Here is a 22267-nt window from a genome sequence, read left to right as displayed (position 1 = left end):
GTGATTTGATGGGCGGACAGACCTCACTCCGCATAAATGGTGAGAGAAAAGGCACAACAGTGTCTGGTCTTTGCTCTGTGCCCAACTCGGTTCACCAACACTAACCCCAGAGGAACTTGCCATACTGCACTTGCTGTCGTGCAGCAGCCATCATCTGCAACAAGCTGTTAATGTAACAAAACCTAGTACGATGGTAGAGTCAGCCCTCGCAAGACTTGCTCACAACTCAAGGTGGTTTTTAAAAAGAATCCCCCCCTCCCCTGCATTAGAATGTCTTGCACCCTGAAGGAAGCCCCATGCTGCTCAGAAAATAGGGGCCTTTGTGGCAGCCTCTGACAGACTCCGGACAGCATTCTGCTGAGGGACCCGAGTGCAGCCCTTAGCAATGATGCTAGAGGTTAGAAGAAACAAAAGCAACATATGCAACCCCATGATGAGAACAAGTGTGGTCACATAAGATGCAGGGAACTGAAGTGCACTGTGCATGGTACATGTAGCATATCTGGGGTCTGTGGCATGTAGGGGTCTGGTGGAGAGCAGACACAAAGCCATGAAGTCCTGAAGCAGAAAATGCTTTCACTAAACGAGGGTCGGTCATCAACTGGACCAACAAGCAGGGGTCTCTCCCTGAAGCACATCACAGTCAGGGAAGACTGCCATCACCTCTCTACATGTTTGTATCACCAGTAGTAAATTCACAGAAATAACATGACTGTTGGTAACATCTAGATTGTGCCCAGTAACATCTGGGCACAATTTGACTTGAATCGTGGTGTCAATAATTTAGTGTCTGGGATGCCAACGGATGAATTGTTTTCCACTGCCTCGTAAAATGCTGTAAAAAATGCCATAGCAGGGACTGCTATAGAAGTTTTTAGATGCAACATGTATCCGGAAAAGGGGGAGAAGAAGAAAGGAATCTGGAATATCATGGCTACATTCAACAGCAGGGGACAAGGCAACCCTATGACTTAAGTTTTCACTGATATTTGAAATGAGGTGGGGACATGTACATGTACACCAATGAGTAACCTGGTGCAACAGGAGCAGATCAATAGATCAAAGCACTTAGTGCCAAGCTGCTTTCGATGCCGCTCTTTAAGCTTAAGGGTATTATGCTTGGCTAGATTTAGTCCCATGACCTGGTGTGAATACTTCCATCAAGTCCATGACAGAAAGCTGCTCAGAGAATCAATCATTGGTTTTACCATGTCTCTGTTAGGGGTTGGTGTGCATCTGGTACATCTGCAATAGAGCTTCTGCCTTTGTTTTCTGTGAGAGCAATAGAGTTAGTACACCCCAAAATTATTCTGCTAGCTGAATCAATGCAAGGTAAGTGAGGTTGGTCTAGGAAACTGTTTCAAAACTTCACTACTGTACTGAGACAGTTATGTAGTCACAGCTGTATGCTTCTCGTGTAATGGGAGAATGAAGATCTCTGTGCATATGCAGTAACATTCAGAAGACATAAAAGTATGTATGCAATGGAGCTTATTTACATAAATAGAGAGCGAGAAAGTAATATAAATTACCTAAGTGAACACAGCTTTAAAATACATACATACGCGTGACTTTGGAAAATGGGCTGACTATCTTCAGTATACAGAAATTGTCCCTTATTGGGAAAGAGTAATTTCACTAAAGAAAACACTCTTTATATCTGTGCATCCATAGCTGTGTGATAACTAAAGGCAGGATATATTAACAGTAGGAAACACAGCTAGAACTTCTGCTGTCCAATGACGTTCTCTAAACACTGAAACAATAGTTTTAATTATTTAAGTCCTCTTTGGTTACAGACAAAAACAAAATGCAATTTATCATGAATTTATGAGCAGATTCAGACTATGTAGGAAGCAGCTTCCATATAAAAATAGGCTACTTAGTTTATAATGTATTTGTTTTCTTGGGTCTCCTAATAGCCTAAGTAACTCGGAAATAGATACCCAATTCATAGCAGCAGGAACCTTAAGTTTCATAGTGTATAATGAAGACTTTGACAAGTCTGTAACTGTGCCTCTAAATCAAACATCAACTCAATGGTAGGCCTCTACCAGGCAACCACACAGATAAAGCTCCTCCAAAAAGCATTAAGAGCATCAGGTCAAGTATATAATTAAGTTTAAAAAAAGGTAAACAAGCTATCTATTATCCTAATTGTGTAGTTGTGGCATAGGCCTGTTTGGTTGAGTGTACCAACATCACTGGAAAACTCACTACAGACAGTGAATATAGACAGTTTAGAGAGGATGAATAAAGATGTGCTTTCTATCAGTTTTACAACTACAGTTCCAAAAGCAGAGGAAGGGAAAAGTAAATCAACTTAGGAATTGCTTTTCATTTATGTGATGTATGAAAAATATATGTATGAATATTTATGAAAAATAAATATGCTTTATTCTGTAGTTATTCCCAACTTCTAACAGAGGACAGTACTCTCTATCACTGCCAAACAGGAACTGAAACAAACAGAGGCATAACAGAACTAAATGAAAAGAGACAAAAGATGGTTATGCTGAAGTTGTTCTTCCAGGCTGATGGCTTTAGACATTTAGCTGGTTTCCAATTTCTCTCAAAATGCATCTGCACTTGCTGACATTTAAAAATATACTATGCCTGAAGAAACCATTAAGTTACTTTGCTGGGAATGCATTACATCTGCGATAACTCTTAGCTCAATAGTGTTAGACTTTCCTGTTTGCAAGACTACTATCAAATCTTCTGGGTTGTAACAGGAACTTCCACCATAAACCACAACGCCTGGTATGTTTTGTCAGCAGTAAATACTTCAGAAGCCTTATGAACTGTAGGTTCTCCCAGACTATGACACTTCTCAGATGAAAACAGCAGACATGAGCTCACTCCACCTGTACTCTGCACTGGAGAGATGTGAGGCACCTTCAGCTTCAGAAGTCAGAGAGCTGTGTTAGCACAACACCTGCTTGCACTAAGAAGCTCCAGTGAAAGGCTAACAAGCATGCCCCAGCAAGGCCTAGCCCTTCAGCCTGTCTGCTGCAAGGTGTTCTCAAAGGAAGGATACATTAATTTTACAAATATTATTCAAGTTGGCACAGGTTATGCAACTTTTTGAACATTAAGTACTTCATCAACTGAAATTAAGTACTCAAGAAATATGGTGAAATGCAAAATTTCACTTACCTCAAAAATTCTTTCAGTCCTTTAAAAATGAATTATAATAGATATCAAGACTTTTTACTATAACCTAAAGATAAATGGACTTTCATGATTATTTTAAATTCATTTTTCTTCTGCCTGTTTGGCAACTCAACTATGAAGGATGCATGAATCAACTTGTTAACTTTCAACAGATGAAAGGTAAAACCACAGAGCATTAGCGTGCCTAACCAAACAGCCTTTTCCTTTGCTAGAGGACAATTTCTCATGCAGTTCAGATAATGTGTGTAACATCTGCTGGACACTGTGGGTTTTTTGGTTGCAATTTACGTGCTGTACTCTCTTCTCAGCGTATACCATGAGGTGCATGTGAGTCAGAGGTAGACTGGTCAGAGCAACAGAACGTAATGAGAAAGACTTATATTATGGAGAGTGGTATTCATCTGCTCTAACTTCCAGGTCTGACCTACTAACCCCGTGGCTCGTTCTATAGCTGAGGGTAGAAAGAGGCACCATCTAGAAGGCCACCCATCTCACTATAATACACCGGTCAAAAATAGCCAAGATGAATCATCTGTTTAATCTACTTTAAAGGATGTCCAGGTTATCTAGCTCACATTTAATTTTCAGGCATCTTAATTAGGAATCACGCAGCACAGAAAATCAGAGCCCCATTTTAAGATAAGCTGTAAAAACATGTTTTATACAATAATTTCTCCCCAATGGGCAGCTGACATTTTTTCCATGGTATTTGCTACACTTTTTCTAACTGATCTGTTTTACTCCTCATCTGCAGGGAACTTCCCAGACAAGAACTATGTACGTATACAAAATTATATTGGTACCAAAAGAAAACATCCACTAACCCAGAATTCAGTACAGGTCCTACATACTGAACTATTTGGGTCATGACTGTATTTTATGTTCAGAGGTCATCTGAGTACATTGGTATCCTGAACTCAACAAGGAACTCTGCTTGTTATTGCTGTGCAAGTAGTTAATATATAACTAAACAAGCACATATACAGCATGAGAAGTCTCCCATTACAGAGATACTACAGAACATCTCCCCTTATTTACTTGCTTGACCACGGTGACTCTGGAACTTGATGCATTAATTTACTGGATTAGCTATTTTGATTCTACTCCCATTATTTGCATGAAAAGAAATAAAATAAGAATCAAATGAAGGGACGTACCTGTGGGGCATATCCAGGAGGCACATAAATAGTAGGCACTGAACCATTTGGGGACATCATTGGAACCTGAGCAGGACCTAAATGAATTACAGAAGTATTCAGTACAGCACCAATTAATAATTTGAGAAAGTTCAAGTAACACAGTCTCTGTACAAAGTCTCTGTGAAATATATACAAGATAACATGGATAAACAAAAGCAATGAACTGTACAGATAAAATTACAGCAAAGGGCACTCTCAGAAACCTAAGAAACAGTTAGAAAAAAAACCCAGAAACTAAATTTTAAAAAATTCACCAGCAGATATTTCTCCCTTCTCTGTCAATAAGCTCACAAAAGATCTTATGTCAAAACTTCTTAACAGGTGACAAGTCAAAAGAAATGTCCCAAGATGAAAATACAATAGAAGTCTTTAAAACAGAAACAAAAAAGCCCATGTATTTGAAACAAATTATTGAAATCAGATAGTATTCTATTAAGAGCTATAAAGAAAATTACTTACAAAATTGCTGCAATGTTACTATGGTCTTATCACCTAAAGTGGTCTCAGTACCAGAGGAGTGTGAGGTGACAAACAGGACACTGACTTAAGGTCCCAAGGGAAAGCCAGTGTATTACAAACTAGCAAGTCTACTGCTACTAATGTGAAAAGCTGTCATACCATGATGATCCTTGTACCATGCAAACCAGAAAGAACAGAGTTCGTAGACACTTAGATAAATATGACACAACAGGATGTGTTAAGGTGGCATTTGTAGATGGAAGTACTGCCTGGAAAATGTGGTACCTTCAAAGAGCACAGGGACGCTGTGATATACTTGGATTTTCAAAAAGCTTTTGACAATCTTTCTCAAAGACTCTTAAAGAAGTAATGCTGTCTTTTGTTAAAAAGAGAAAAGGGTTCCTCATGAATAACTAACCGGATTGAGAACAGGAAACAAGAAGTAAATGACCAGCTTTCAAAGTGGCCAGAGTGACCAAAGGAGCCCCAGAGGCACATACAGATGAATCTGTTCAACGTATCAAAAAAACACTCTGGAAAAGGAAATGAACAGCAAGGTGACAAATCTTTGGTGTGCACCCAGAGATCTGCAAAGGATGTCACAGTACTCAGTGACCAGATGATAAAAAAGCAGAAGAAATAATGCTGATAAATACAGAGTAATGCACCTGGACAAAACCAACAGAAGTATTTATTCACAGTGATAAGCTGTAAGTTAGCTGCAAATAAGTGACTATGGAGTTACTACATACACTTCTAAGGAAATACCAGCCAAGTGTTGTTCAGTGGCATTTGCAGAAAGACAGAAAACATTAAAAATCGTTACTAACAGAACAGAGAACAAGCAGAAAACATTATTATGCTACGCTATAAATCTACACTGTACAAACCTCAAGCGCTATGTGCAGTACTCGTCTCCACCTTTCAAAAAGAACACACAGAACTGGAAAAGGACAAAAAAAAAGAGATGATGTTTACAGTGGCTTTCCACCTGTTTATGAGGAAAGATTAAAGAGACCAGGATTCTTCCACCTGAAGATAGTTAAAACGTAAAAGGGCTGGCAGCAGACAAATAGTAAAAGACCTATAAAAAAGTGTCCACAACCTGCCTAAAAATGGGAAGATAGATCATTCAGTTTCTCATGTGCAAAAGCCAGAGGCGTTAAATTAAATCACCAGGTAAAAGGTTTGAAACAGATAAAGGAATTTCTCATTAAATGCACAACTAAATTGTGTAACTCCTTGCTTTAAAAACATTGTGGAAACTAACGATTAGGTTCAGAAGTAGTTATGCAAATTGAGAGAAGTAATCTGTTAAGAGCTGTAAAAAATACACATATTACTCTTGGTTCAGGATGTTAGAAACAAGAAATTTATTTCTGTGTGCTTGCTCCTTCTTATGCTCTCCCTTTTAGTATTTAATACTGGCCTCTATGAGAGCACGCGCATTGGCACAGCCTTCAAGAGGGACTGCCTACAGATGTCCTTACATTCTTCTGCTTAAAATACACAAGGCAACAATCACTGAAGTTTAATTATTAAAGAAAAACTGAAACACAATATAATCTGACCAGGTTGTGCAGCAAGTGCATAAGGTTGGGATTCAGACACTCCAGGTTGCATCCTCCAAATTCCCAGTTCAGTGTAGTGAAGCTACCAAAAGCACTGATCCAACTCTTAGTGAAGTTTCAATAATAGTTCTGACAGGGCGTTTACAGTTCCACATTAATGTCTTATAAACTCAGTTAAGATCTGTAAATGGAAAGTACTAAGTAAATGCAAAGTACAGTATATAAGATCAGCATACCTCATTCTGATTAACTACGAACTTGACAGAAAAATAACTGTCTCCAAATGCCAAGAGCGGGGAAAAAGGAACAAAAAGCATTGTTTAAAAAAGTAGCACGTAATCCAACTTGATTACACATACTATAGGGACTTTTTTAGAATAAGATACAGTAGTTTTGAAATGTATTACCTAAAAAGGAGTCACAGCTTTGTTCTCAAAGTGTTAACCCACAACAAATGGGGGGCAATGAGGGGAAGAGACTTTTTAAGAACAGGTTCTTAATTGAAAGATTAACTGAACTGTGAACTGCGTAACAGCAAAGAATATAAGGGCTACAGTAAGCTATAAATAAAGAACTGAACCTTCTTCAGGTCTTTCTGCTCCACTGAAACTCAAAAAATGTTTCAGTGAAAGTTGTAGTATGAAGTGCTACAAAGAAATGAAAGTGAAGTGAAAAGCAGTGAAAGAGAAGCTGAAAAAGTGCTTTAGAGCATTAGTTTACAAGAGATTCAAAAAGGTCAACAGTAATGGAAGCATATTTAAAGTTGCCATTCAACCAAATAATGGTATAAATTCCTACATAAGAAGGTGGATTTTACACAGCTTGTATATTGTATTGCTTACTTGTAGTTTTTCGATAATGAATGCAAAACACCGACACTTTCATTAAACACCCAATTTTAAACTATGTAAGTTTCACATAATTGAGAATTCAGACCATAGGTACTTGAACTTTTTACAGCAAACTCAATCTCCTCAGGAGATGAAGGAACTCTAACATGAACAGCCCATTTCTTTATGCACTGGCAGGTATCTCCTGGTTTGGCATTTTTGTTTTGTTTTGCTTTAAATGTCTAAAGAATATTGTTTAACAGCCTTTTTAAAGCTTACTTATTTAGTGCTTTAATCTCTCTATCAAACAAACAAACAAAAAAGCAGTTCTCTCCAATCCAGTGCAAAGGTTGATCCACAAAGACATTTTCAGTCTACCCATAATCTAGTAGTCACAAAAATAAAAACATAAAGGCAATGTAAATTACCGCAGTGTTAAAAGAGTTGAATTAGTAGTTCAAAAACCTGCATCCTGCCTTTAGCACTTTAAAGATCCAGAATTAATGAAAATATATTTTTAATATTCAAGATGTAAGGGTGAGCTTTAATTTACTTCTGATTAGATTTCCAGGTGGCTGTGGAATGAAGTTAGATTACAGAGGAACATTCAAGAAAATGGAACGCATGGGAAAAAAGTTGGCAGACTTCAGATACTTTAATGAACACAGGGTCCTTACAGTGAAATTACTGCTTTCTTGTCAGAAAGCATATAACTATCTGGAAAACAAAACAAAACAAAAAAGCAGCTTTCCTTTATCTAAAGATAAAATTCTAGTACACTATAAAACCAGATTTTTTTTTTTTTTTCCCTTTTAAAAACAACTAATGTGAAAACCTTGACTCTACTTCAGTGAAATACACTGCAAGAGGAATTTTCATGCTTTTAGGTCTTGGCTAGACTGATGCATGACAAAGCCAGTGTGTTTTACCATGCAGTGAGACTGATTATAAAGTACTAGCAAACAGCAACATCAGGAATTTCTGTTAAGCAAACATCTAATTTTCTATATTGTACATAAATGGAATAGACTTTACCCAAATCACTGTATTATGAATGTTGATGACAGCTGTAAGAGGAGATCATGAATCTTCTATATACTTTCAGGTAAAGAAGTTCTCTTGCATAAGAGATGGAAAAGAAGTATTGTGGGAGACAAAACAATCACATAGCTGTGTTTTATACTTTATTCTTGGAAAATGACTCTTCAAACACAGTGAAGGTTTATTTAACTCAATTGAATCCAAGAAGCAGGTGTTTCACCACACTTTCAGTTTATTATTGCCCTGAAATTTGCTGTTTCACTACTAGGAAAAACTTGTGGAGTCTCTATGCAAGTATTTTGTCCTAAGTTTTTAAAAAATAAGATAACCAAGATGCCTATCAAAGATCACATGAAACCTGGGAGTATGTGTCCTGAAACAAGAAATACATCAAAAAAAGACTCGACAACGGGAGGAATATCTCCCCCCTCCGCCCAGCAATAGCAGGTGAAGTTCTCCAACGCGTCTATTCGAGCAGACTGTAAAAACCTCATTACAACTACCATAAACGTGGCGCTGCGTAATCGCCAAGATCACGACCAACTGATCTAAACACAGTAATTCCTGACAATCTGAGGAACCGCCTGCCTGACGGGCATACGATTTCTTTTATAATTCGGATGTTCAGCACGGCTCTATCTCGAACCTCCCCCCCGCAAGCGCCCGGCGGAGGGGAGCGCGGTGCCCGCCCAGCGCTCAGCCGGCGTCGCCCATACTCTTCCGGGGCAGTATCCGCCCACAGCCCTGCTCTTATAAAACCCGGGCTCGTAATGGCCTCCCAGCCCGGAGCCTTCCTGCTCTCTCCAGGATTTCGGGGCCACCGCAGCCCCCCACCCCCGGCGGGCCGCCACCCTCGGGAGCCCGCCCACCACAGAGAGAGGATTTAGTAGCGCTCGGATTCCCCATATTTTTTCTTTCCAGCCACCGCAGCCTTCCCCCATCCGCCAGCGCTGGGGCCGCCTGCAGCTCCGCGCTCTGCTTTTGCCGTTTCCCCGCGGCGGCCGGGCTGGACAGCCGGGAGACCTTACCGCTCATTTCGGGCTGGGTAGCGGGCCGGGCCGGGCCGGGGCGGGCCGGGGCCGGGGCCGGGCGGGCGGCTGCTCCCCGGCGCGCCGCGGCAGGCGGGGCGGCGGCGGCGGCGGCGCGCGGGGCGGCTCCCTCACGCCTTCCCGCCCTCACGCCTTCCCTCAGGTGCGCGGCTGCCCGCTCCGCTCCGCCCTGCCCGGGCCGCGGCTGGGACCCGCACCAGCAGCCGCGGCGGCTTTTCGAGGGCATCATCCCCACCGAGGAAGGCTTCCCTACCCACCCCATCCCCAGAGGACCGCTGCTCTAGTTTTTACTGTAGTCGACTAACTGTCATTGCCTGGTGTGATCCAAGTTCTTCAGTTGAAAGCTTTTACGTTAATTAGTGTAATTAAGTTATAAAGGATTACTTCAGCCCGATCCTTCCATAGGATTTACCTTTAGCTGAACTGCTAATCGGTTTACACCTAAGAAGGGAGGTGCGCAAATGGATCTGGTTGCAAACAAACACTTTCTGGCGTTGCGTTTAGAAAGCTGCAATGACTTTGATGCTAATCTGTGTGGATACTGCGGCTCATGAACACTGCTATACTTAGCTGTAGCCTAACGTGAACAGCGATGAATCACTGCTATCCCCAGGAGGAAACAGCATTCAGGATTTACTGCAGCACATTAGGTTAACTATGGCTCTAAAACCGAACACCCACACTTTGACATCACACAGGCAATGATATGCATCACTGACGCAAGCACTGACAGGATCAAACATAAAGGCCACAGCAGTTGAAACAATAGAGCGCACAGCTGACGCAGCAGCACACCCCTCTAACACTGACGGGCTGCAGTAAATCAATAGTCCCAGATGCCACAAATAGTTGCACCGCTCTGCCTTTTACAAATGGCTAAGGCTTCAAAGTTTTATTTTGGGCTCCCAGCAGCTACAATTAATCACAAAAAAACCAGTAACAACCATCACCAATTGGTCTACATTTGTAAGCTGCGCCTGGAAAATACTTCAAAATTACTACTTTAGGTTAACTAAAAAATTGTCAAAAACAATCACCAGCTTTATGTTTACTAGGTGCTATGTAACCAAAGTGAGTAATAACAAAAATGGAAAGCAAACCCAGAACTTACTGTTGGGCCTGAGTTGGGGAAGAGGCACAAGAAGGAACTGTGAACACCGCAAGGACACAGGCCATCAGAAGACTTCAGCTCGCAATGCTGTCAATTTAACATATTCCTTATGCTCTGAATTCATCCTGACAAAACAATCCCCACCCCCATCCGTCTACTTTTGCCGTCAAGGCTGGGGAATGGCAGCTGACGAAGCAGCAACAATTTAAATGTATTCATTGGCTAAAAAAAAAAATTTATCAGTAGACTGCAGGCTGACAAATGCAAGGAGAAAATGGAAGGTAAAACATTCACGAAGTTCTTTTCAAAGGCAGGGGAAAAAAAGCATCAGTTTCATCCACAGAGACCTTGGAATAATGGATAAAAGAGCAGAAAGCTATGAAGCCTAACTACAGTATTTCTAATGATTACATCCTAACAAGATCCTGATCTTTCCCACCATACATACATATTTTGAAAAAAAAAAAAGGATGTGAAATCCCTTCTCATAGGCAAAGCACAGAGATGACAGGTTTCTATAGCACCTTATCATTAGCACAGCTATCCGTTTTCTTTTATAATGGCCTCATGCATGTTCAAAGTGAGAAGGTGACAATGGTTTCAAACGATCAAATGTTCAATGTACTTTCATTTCACCTGTTTCTAAACAATGACCACTGTGCAATTTTGTGATTAAAAAAGGCTGCAAGCCCACACCTTTGAATGGTACAACTTCACAACATGAAGTTAAACCTGGGAGCTTGAAGCAGGATTATTTTAGTCTTTTGAGATACTCCAACAATAAAAAGTTTGAAGCAATTGTGTGGCACATTGATCAACTCTATCCTACTTTGTTAACCGAAAGTCCCAATGAATCAAAGATGCTAATGCGGAAATACAACACAGATTTTGTACTGTGCAACCTAGATTGTTAAACTGCTCTTTTTCATTTGTTGTTTTAGGTTTAGACTTAAGTTAATTATTTAGTAACTATGTGGAAGAGTTATGTAAAAAAATTTTTCTCTCTCCCTCATAGTCTTCCAATTTAAATATCAGGTGAACCATAAATAATTGTATTTCAAAGGAAGTCAAATGTCATATACCATTCTTAACACAGAAGCTTTGATGAAAATGTTTTTATTCTTAGCAGGAAATATAATCTGCACTTGTTCTAATCTAACTGCATCGCATACTTGCTTAGCTTTTTCCTCAAGGAGAGCCTAATTTCCTAGTACCTATGCTAAGCAGCACTGATCTGTAACTATTTCAGACTAATATTTAATATTTGTGCATACTGCTCAGTCATGTTTCATTTAATTCACAACATTCAGGATAAACTAAAATATAAATATCTAACAGTTGTTACCACTAGAATTTGTGGTTTTCTAATGACATTTTTTTTTTGTGGCCATATAGCATTGCAGACCGGAAAGTTAAGTAGTTAAGCACTACTACTGATAGTTGATTGTGGTTAAGAAGTGTACAGCACAAGTGAGTCTCAACATTTGGCAGTTCTTGGTGTGTAGACAGTGGCTTCTACAAAAGAGCATATTGATCTAGAGAAGAGAGATCTTGGAAGGAACAAGCATTGCCTTCAACACCCCCCCCCCCCCCGCCTGGTTGTGCCAAAAAAGAAATTATATAGTATAATTACTTGTAAAGGCCTTTTCAGCATGATTACATTCAACTTATTACACTGATGAGGTTTTTTTTCTGTGCATACTCACTGACTACATTGATTTGAAACTAGAGTGAAAAATCATCTGGCATGTTGTCCTATCTCAGAACTGGTATTCAGAGAAGCCCCCCCTCCTTTGCACAAATTTCACATTATTTCTTCCTTAAATTATTATACACACACGTGTGTGTGTGTGCATGTATCTACATAACAGATTATGATTTGAATATGATTTACTGAATATTACTTATAATATGATGTACTGATTAAGAAAATCAATAGAATACATACAAATGCTGAAACAATTTTACCAAATTGTCACTCCAATCTTCAAAAAGGGCAAGAAGGACGACCCAGGAAACTATAGGCCAGTCAGCCTTATCTCCATCCACGGAAAGGTGATGGAGCAGTTCATCCTGGAGGTCATCTCCAGGCATGTAGAAGAAAAGAAAATTATCAGAAGTAGTCAACATGGATTCACCAAGGGAAGATCATGCTTGACCAACCTGATAGCCTTCTGTGATGGCCTGAGTCAAAAAAGGGAGAGCAGCAGATATTTATGCTGACTTCAGTAAGGCATTCAACACTGTCTCCCATAGCATCCTCACAGACAAGCGATGGAAGTGTGGGCTGGATTGATAACTGGCTGAATGGCAGAGCTCGGAGGGTCGTAATCAGTGGGGCAGAGTCTGGCTGGAGGCCTGTAACTAGAGGAGTTCCCCAGGGATCTCTACTGGGTCCAGTCCTGTTCAATATATTCATCAATGACCTGGATGTAGGGACAGAGTGTAACCTCAGCAAGTTCACCAATGATACCAAGCTGGGAGGAGTGGCTGATATGCCAGAAGGGTGTGCTGCCATCCAGTCAGACCTGGATAGGCCGGAGAGCTGGGCCGAGGGAAATCTGATGAAATTCAAAAAAAAGCAAGTGTAGAGTCCTGCACCTGGGGAGGAACAACCCCCTGCACCAGTACAGGCTGGGGGCTGACCTGCTGGAAAGCAGCTCTGTTGAGAAGGACCTGGGAGTGCTGGTGGGCAGCAAGGTGACCCTGACCCAGCAATGTGCCCTTGTGGCCAAGGTGGCCAACAATATCCTGGGCTGCATTAAAAGGAGTGTGGCCAGCAGATCAAGAGAGGTTATCTTCCCCCTCTACTCTGCCCTAATGAGGCCACATTGGAGTACTGTGTCCAGTTCTGGGCCCCCCAGTTTAAGAAGGACAGGGAACTGCTCGAGCAAGACCAGTGGAGAGCTACCAAGATGATCAGGGGGCTAGAACATCTCCCTTATGAGGCAAGGCTGAGAGACCTGGCTTTGTTCAGCCTGGAGAAGACTGAGGGGGGATCTTATCAATACCTATAAATATCTAAAGGGTGGGTGTCAAGAGGATGGGGCTGGACTCTCTTCAGTGGTGCCCAGTGACAGGACAAGGGGCAATGGGCACAAGTTGGAACACAGGAAGTTCCACCTCAATATGCAAAAAAACTTTGTTCCTGTGAGGGTGCCAGAGCAGTGGAACAGGCTGCCCAGGGAGGTTGTGGAGTCTCCTTCTTTGGCAATATTCAATACCTGCCTGGATGCGTTCCTGTGCCCCCTGCTCTGGGTGTACCTGCTGAAGCAGCGGGGTTGGACAAGATGATCTCCAGAGGTCCCTTCCAACCCCTACCATTCTGTGATTCTGTGAAATTCTAGGGTAGGGTATTTTAAAACTATGGATGAAAATACACAGAAGACACTGTGGCTATAATGAAATTCTGTGCAAACTGTGGTTGAGTGTTACAAAACATATAGTGTCAGAAATTTGAGCAAGAAATTAATACCAGAAAAGGCTGCCAAGAGAAAATCTGGTACCCAACTCAACTCTTTATTTCTGTTCATGGCAGACACCTCTAAAGATGTACTACTCAGTTCCTGGAATCTACTAATAACATGTGCTTTCATTTGAAAACCTCTGAGATGTTTAGGCTTCAATCTAATGATATAAATTAATACAATGCAGATTCAGAAAGTCCATTTAAAATAAAAACAAAGGCAGAACAATAATTACCATGATTATAAGCAGCTGAAGTCCTTCTAATATCTAAAATAAACACATCTTTCTTTAAAGGGACCAATTTGGGAATGGTCACTACTAACTGGAGGACATAAAACTAAGTTAGCAGGACATGAGGTGTCTCAGCTTTCCAGGAATCCCATAATCCAGGATTCTACATGATTCAGCAGAAAGAGAGAAAACCAGGTAAATCCAGAATGACATTGGCTCCACAACTAGAGTTCTAAGGTGCAAAATCAGGGCTAAATCTTATTCTTAGTAAAGGTAAAACGTTAATGATAACTACTGATTTAAAAAAACCCTCACACCCAACTGCTCTGTCCCACTGAAATTTTACTCTCTTAGATATAACCCTTGCATTAGGTAAGTGAGTTTGCTCTTTTGGTCAGATGAAAAGATCTTCTGTAACAATACAAAGAAATGGAAAAAGAGCTCAGTCCTACAGGACTTCCTCTCCACACTCACTGCATGCAATTATTTTTATGCCTACATTAGAGGCATTCACTTGAGTCCACCACCAAAGACTCCACCAACATTGCAGTTCCACAAACAAATGTGCAGATGTAGGTTTCTAAACTGTGAAATAAATTTTGAAGTAATACTTTATTACACAGTTCTGTTTGAAATCATGAGCGAAGAAAACAGTCCCTGAAGCTGATAATTCAGAAGGTGACATTTGGCAATGTGAAATCTTTCTGTCATGACACAAACTGTAGGGAACAAGCCCCAGGCAAATTACACTATCATCACATGACAAAAACAAGACGTAAGACCAAATTGAAAACATCTGATGTTACACACCTTACACTTTGCAGCATCTAAAGCAAACGCTTGGCTTCAGCAGGGTGAATCACTGGCTGTCTCCGGAGGACAACTCTGTGCTTCTTCGCATTTATCAGGGAGCCACCTCATACCAAATGGCACAAATCATTAAGCACAGACAGTGTGTCCTCAAGTAGGTATCTTGTTCAGGCCTGCTCTAGTTACTCTTCGGTCCAATTTCAGTAGAGTACATCAAGTTTTCTGAGAGGAGATACCTACTGTCAGGAAAAGCAGGTCTTCCTCTTCAGTTAATAGGTAGGCTAAATTCTGTGCTGCAGTCAAGCAGATTAACCCCCCAGCTTGCTCCTGTCTAGGAGAGCGCTATAAACACCAGACTATGGAATAACCTGGGTCACCTCTGCTGAAGATGGGCCACTAGAAACTGGAATGCAACACACTAAGCTCCTGTCCATGCTAGAGACGCTTAATTCCTTTAATGTAAGAGCTTCTAAGTGGAAAATACAGAGCCACCCTTTAAAACAGGAACCAGAACCCAGGACTTCACCTAAACCATACAGGAATCCCCATTACATCAACAGAAAAAGGCAGATTGCCTTCTCATGTAGTTTTCCTCTAGAACCTTATCTTTTTTTTTTTTTTGAGGTGAAGATGCCCATCTCCAAAAGACGACATGGAAAAAAGCCAAAACTCAGAATATCCCAGAGTCTTATAGCTAGGGTACTCTACCGGAATTGGGAGCTACAGGTTCAGACCCTGTGGTACTTCATAGAGCTAAAAACCTCAAATCTCCTCAGTTCTGGGCAAGTACTTTAACCAATTTCCTGCTGCTGATACTGTTTGCATTTGGGAATAAACCTAATATAGCCTAAGTAAATAAATAGCCCGTCTTTCTTTTTGGAGAGAGTGAAAAGCAACATTTACATACTGTCTCTATATTGTCTCTATTCCAGCATGCCTTTGACGTCTGACTTCTGGCTGTCCCTGGAAACCTCTTATTTTGTACAATAAGAGGCAAGTAGGGAATGCCATGGTCAAAACAGGAGAAGCATTGAAGCAATGCATTCAATGTGCTTGCTAGGATTAGGTCATGATTCAGTGGGTGACCTAGGCTGTGTCTGAGACTTCTGCAGCTAAAAGCTTCTGAAGTTAGAACTAAAGTGGGATCCAAACACTGTGAATGTGACCCCTTGTGTTTACAGCCATCGCAGAGACATACTTTTTTCTGTCTTTATATAATAACAAGACAAGCCTATCAATGCAGCTACAATATGGGATGCTCTGAAGACAGTGGAAATAAAAGTTTGACTGAAAAACTACTGGTCTTAAAAATTCTTAATGACATTGCACCTGACATGATAAATGCTTAACATTTAGATTAAGACTTCTGATTCTGCTAATGACTTAAGATCGAAACACAAGAATTTTCACATTCAAAAAGCTTTGCAGAAATTTGGTCCCAAATTAATTAACCCAAAATCAGGTTACACATAAAAAAGAACTGCTGTTCTCAGTCAGACTTAGCAACGTAGAAAGGCACCATGCTTACTACCAACACCTGCAGCCTTTTCTGTAGTGAAATGTTTCTACTATCGTACAGATCACTAAACACTTTCAACCAATTCCCACTGCGAGCCTCGTATTTTACTGTTGAAAGTGATTCAAAAGGTGGGGTGTTTTTTTAGGGTCCAGCTTAGCTTAAAAAAAATATCATCACAGCCTAACTAATAAAGGCTTTAAAAATATTATTTAAGGATTTTAAACTTGTTTTAGCATTTAAAACTTTAAATTTGGTCTTTTTGGTGTTTTATGTGACAAAGGCTCCTTGATTCTTCACAATGAACTCTCTACAGATCCCTTCAACAAGGAATGTCTTTCTCAAAATCTGAAGCAAGTTACCACACAGGGAAAAGTATGTAAGCTCAAACATTAAGAGCATCTATGACAAAGGTGGTTGTTGATAAAAAGCTTTCAACAACATTAATAAGTATGTATTATCAGAAAGAAAGTATCTGGTAAAGCAGTGAACAGGGACCAGACACAAAGATAAGCCTATGCTGTTGCAGTGTTCTCAAATTCAATTTGCTCTGTAACCAAATACGTTTTATATAGTAACATACCCGCTGCTTTCACAGCCAAAATGAACTCAGAGCCAGAAAGAACTATGTAAGGAATCTACTTACCTGTGCCAAACAAGAGGCCAGGGATGAAACAACTAACTTGGTTCAGACATACAGAAGTTGTCATTCCAAACCAGAAGGGAAAAAGACACAGGCATATGCTGGAGCTCCTTACCATACATTATATATGGACCAATATATCCTTGTACTAAGGAGCTGAGACAAGAAAATGGTTTAATAGCTAGAAAGTAAACCTGTCCTTTGTGCAGAAACCTTTTTATTGCTTCACTACTGCCTGGATGCAGGAGATCTAAATTTTCTGTTGCTGGACCACCAGGGCTTAAGGACTGAAAAAGACCTCATGAATCAAGTCTATTCACCTGCAATTGCAGCTTCATTCCTCTCCCCCATTATCATACATCAAGATCCATCATAAGTGGATTCTACGTAAAAGCATCAACACCAATCTTAAAACAGTCAGTTCTTTCACCCATACGTCTCCCACTGGAGAGCTGTTCTGGGGCACTGCGCTCCTAAATAGCCAGGAGGTTTCTCGTAATTAGATGAAAGTTATTGACAGCCATTTTACATCCAGCTGGTCTCTAAACCAGCTCTGGCATTAACTTTCTTTGTTTTTTTTCTTTTTTAAATCCCTGGTGTTTACCTACCTATTCCTAACAAAACTAATTTTAGCTACACAAACCAAGCTCTTCTACTCTCCTTTTATAAAATAAGCTCCTCATTTTCCTGCATATCCTAATAGCTCTTGCTTGCAACACCTGGAACCAGCTTCATTTCATCTTTTGTAAACATGAATTATCAAATTACAGCTGAGGTCTCAGCAGAATCCTGTAAAATGCTACTAAACATCCCAACCTGTACTAGCAACAACTGCCCTGGTACATCTTACAATCACAGTAACCTTTACAGATACGTTACACTGAAGATAATACTTACCTTGTGAGTCAAATAACCTGCCTGCTTCCTCCTCCTCCTCAAGTTTCAAGTGAGGAGACACCCATTTTTAATCTTATGCAAGACCTTGCATTGTATATAACTGCATTTCACCCAGTTCAGGGGAACCATTGAAACAACTCCTTTAGACAGTTAATGCCTGTTCTTATTGATCTTTTACCACTTCTGGAATACAGATTTCCTATGCCATTGGAGTTGCTTGGATGAACAGCTTTGCTGAAAAGCCATGTGTTTCTAGAATATCTTGATAGCTGAAAGATACCCGAGTGCATTGGTTACTGAGTGATTAAGGAGAGATATATTTGCATTCTAGGCTAGCTGTGCATCATGCTTCAGCATTCAATCCTTTCCTATTTCATCCACAATTTAGAACCTTAAAAAAATGAGGTTATGTTGACTCTGCTGAAGCTCGATAGAGATCAAAAAACATTCTGCAGTATGCTTTGAATTTTGCAGCACAGTGACAGGCAACATGCAGGTATCTGGCCTCAAGACTCTGCTGTATACATGCAATTCTTTACACCTGCATTTTCTAGTCCTTCCGTTTACTTCCCGCTGGCCTTCATATCCCCCCCAAACTATATCCTATACAGATATAACCTTATCTGACTTCCAGCCTCTTTTTCTATGTGGTGTGTTCCCAGGCACTTCAGACCTCCCATTCAGTGCTCTGAAGCTGCACAGAAATGTTTACCTGCCAATGTACTGCTTGTCCAGACACAGCAGCACAACACCACCATACAACAAGATGATCCAGCAACATAGATTTATGTGCTTCTGAAAAGAATCCCAAACCTAACACCCTTCTACTTAACTACTGTTACCAAGATGAGACTAGATTCCTTCCCATCAAAAATAATGGTTCTATTTTTCAGATGAGAGGATGAGGCTCAGTAACAAAAAAAAAAAATGACAACACACTGAAATTCTATGAACATAATGAACAGTTGGAAGGCTATTACAGGCAAATCAGGGGCCTGGATGGTATTTTAAAGACCTGTCAGAGGATGAACCGGGGAAACAACCTACAGATAAAGCTGTGTGAGCATATGTTGAGGTTTAACCCCAGCCAGCAGCTAAGCACCACACAGATACTCACTCACTCCCCCCCTGGTGGGATGGGGGAGAGAATCAGAGGAGTAAAAGTGAAAACACTCATGGGTTGAGATAAAGACAGTTTAATAGATAAAACAAAAGCCATTCACTCAAGCAAAGCAAAACAAGGAATTCACTCGTTCCCATGGGCAGGCAGGTGTTCAGCCATCTCCAGGAAAGCAGGGCTCGGGAAGACAAAGGCCATTGCTCCAAACATCCCCCCCTTCCTTCTTCTTCCCCCAGCTTTATATGCTGAGCGTGATGTCATATGGTGTGGGACATCCCTTTGGTCAGTTGGGGTCAGCTGTCCTAGCCGTGTCCCCTCCCAGCTTCTTGTGCACCCCCAGCCCACTCGCTGGTGGGGTGGGGTGAGAAGCAGAAAACGCCTTGACTCTGTGTAAGCCCTCCTCAGCAGTAATAAAACAACCCTGTATTATCAACACTGTTTCCAGCACAAATCCAAAACAAAGCCCCATACTACCTACTAGGAAGAAAATTAACTCTATCCTGGCCAAAACCAGCATAGCATATGAATAAGATTCCTAGTCTAGTATGTGCCATATCTTTGCTGGAAAGGAATGCAAGGAAACTTGAGAGTGTATGCAGCTGCAATGAAGACAAAAGATCAGGTATTTCCAAGGTACATTTTCTTCTCTTTTATGCAACCTTTCTTTGCGTAAGAATTAGAAGAGCATAGTAAGCATAAAACCACACCTTTTACAAATATTTTATTGAAAAGGCTATATACACATCATGTCAGATTTACAACCTGTGTAGAAAAGCACTGTTTAAACAAACACAGGCCAGAAGTCCACAGCAAAAAATTATCAAACTGTCAACAATCAATTTCAAAACCTCATGCTGGCCAGTCCTTTTGTACCCATTTGCAGTACAAGTCGGGGAAACAAGTGGAAGTTAGGCTCACGCTAGCCAGTCCTCTGCATCTCTGTTCAGCATTCGCTGATATTCACTTTTATTTTTCAGCTCTCTTAGTAGGTGATTTTTAAAATTCATTCATGCTGGAAGAACTTTAACTGGTTCCAGTTGCTCAGACTGCCCTTGTAACTTACTAAGCATTTTCACTCATTGATGCATTGCTTAGCACTCCAAGGATTGGCATACAGCTTTACTGTCTTTTGAGAAATAGGAGTACAAAGTCAGATGAGATTTCAGATTTAAATGAATTTAAAAGCTAGGTAAGATTAAACTAACACTTTTTTTTTAATCAAACCAAACAATTCTATGCCTGATCACAAAATAAGAAGCAAAATATATGGAAAGCATAATATAAAATAAGAACAAATGAAAACTTAAGTATGTTTCATGTAATTTTCTAAATCTACGTGCTACTTAGTTTTACTGAGATGTCTCTTGACTGCCTAAAACAGTAGATCTGTCAAGTGAGTGGTACCTTTCAGAGCACAACCTCTTCAAGGCTAAAAGCAGCTGAGGATGTTACACAGCAGCACTTCAGTTACACGCTGTCTTTCAAGAGATTATCTTAAAATGCAACTTGGGGGAAAAACAGAGAAAGAGAGAAAGGCTGACAACTCTCTGTAGACACATCTTTCTGTCGTCTTCAGCTTCCATTCTGATTCTTAGAAGAGAAGGCAGCAGTATCATTAAGTCACAGATCCTGGACCTAACAGTTCTTTCCCTGCCCTCTTCCTGGGAATTTGATTGTTTCAACCTGCTTTAGAAGTTTGGCTTTTTTTTTTTTTTTTTGTTAGTTTTTGGACTCGGCTTGCTAAAGCAGTGTTTTATAAGCAGGGCTTTCCTACCTAATTTGGGACTTTGTCTCAGCCCACGGTCCTGTTGTGGTCTTTGTTCAGCACAGTCCTTCTACTTTAAATGACCTCTCTGTATTTCATATTTTTCTAGGCTTGTTGCAACACTTTGTTACAAAGAGATCATAATGAGGAATATTAACTATCCTATTCACAGTAACTTATTCACATCTTATTGAAACTACAGTTCCATATTAACTCCTTTTAAGCACTATTAATGAAGAATTAACATAGACTATTGGTTTGGCATTCATAGTTCTTACTGCAGCTCTTTCTTCGATTGCCTTGGAAGGCACATCCACTCTATATATGAATACAACTGTCAAGATCATCCAAGGGAAACACAATATACATGGTATTTATGAAGATGGCCCATATGCATAGCACCAAAGGGAAAGGATAAGTGAAACTGCGGGAGAATGGGCTACTGGAAAAACAAATTGAGAACAGGCACAGGAGATAAATCAAATGCTAACAGAATGGCTGCTTAATCAAAAGGGAAGGAAGGTATAGTCAGCTTCTCTAGCAGCTAATACCATTAACTTGAGACCCATCTACAAGTTATTGGGTGCTGTATAGTCACTTGAAAAAATGAGGCTCTCTTGATGGTGTCCTAAGGCACCTGCCCCAGTCAACTGCATTTTCTGGAAAGCTCTTTGCAGTGTGAGAAAGCGCTTCTCTTTAGCAAAAAGAAAACAAGAACAGCACTGTGGATAGCTGTATTTACTGCCAGTGATTTTGGCCCTTCCAGCTTTGTTTGAAACCCCACGTAATTACAGTTTCTTAATCACAGAATGGCAGGGGTTGGAAGGGACCTCTGGAGATCATCTTGTCCAACCCCACTGCTTCAGCAGGCACACCCAGAGCAGGGGGCACAAGAACGCATCCAGGCAGGTTTTGAATATTGCCAAAGAAGGAGACTCCACAACCTCCCTGGGCAGCCTGTTCCACTGCTCTGGCACCCTCACAGGAACAAAGTTTTTTTGCATATTGAGGTGGAACTTCCTGTGTTCCAACTTGTGCCCATCGCCCCTTGTCCTGTCACTGGGCACCACTGAAAAGAGTCCAGCCCCATCCTCTTGACACCCACCCTTTAGATATTTATAGGTATTGATAAGATCCCCCCATAGTCTTCTCTTCTCCAAGCTAAACAAACCCAAGTCTCAGCCTTTCCTCATACGAAAGATGGCTTTAAGAGGCTGACCTTACATATCTGTAATTGGTCTTTAACTCACACTACACAGTAGCTGTTTATATTTGTGCACAGCTAGGCTATATATTTGTAATGACCTTTTTATCTTTCTCCTCTTCTTCCTTTCACTCATTTGAATAAACTGCTTTAGATGTAAAACAGATTGCTGCATG

The 22267-nt window shown here is 40.6% G+C and overlaps 1 protein-coding gene across 7 annotated transcripts in view; it reads right to left on the bottom strand.

Moving 5' to 3' along the window:
• FNDC3A (fibronectin type III domain containing 3A) overlaps positions 1-22267 on the bottom strand; it is a 129715-nt gene that overhangs the window by 55556 nt on the left and 51892 nt on the right. For 5 of the 7 annotated variants that reach the window (XM_064440876.1, XM_064440877.1, XM_064440878.1 and 2 more), the window contains one exon: positions 4335-4411. In XM_064440876.1, the coding sequence (XP_064296946.1) occupies positions 4335-4411 (77 nt within the window). Of the gene's footprint in view, positions 1-4334; positions 4412-6406; positions 6474-9305; positions 9418-22267 lie in introns of those variants that run through there. The other 2 variants (XM_064440881.1, XM_064440880.1) reach the window with 2 other exon arrangements.

The sequence above is a fragment of the Phalacrocorax carbo genome, chromosome 1 (genome assembly GCF_963921805.1).
Source record: "Phalacrocorax carbo chromosome 1, bPhaCar2.1, whole genome shotgun sequence".
Classification (NCBI taxonomy): Eukaryota; Metazoa; Chordata; class Aves; order Suliformes; family Phalacrocoracidae; genus Phalacrocorax; species Phalacrocorax carbo.
This window is presented reverse-complemented; position numbering and strand designations above follow the sequence as displayed.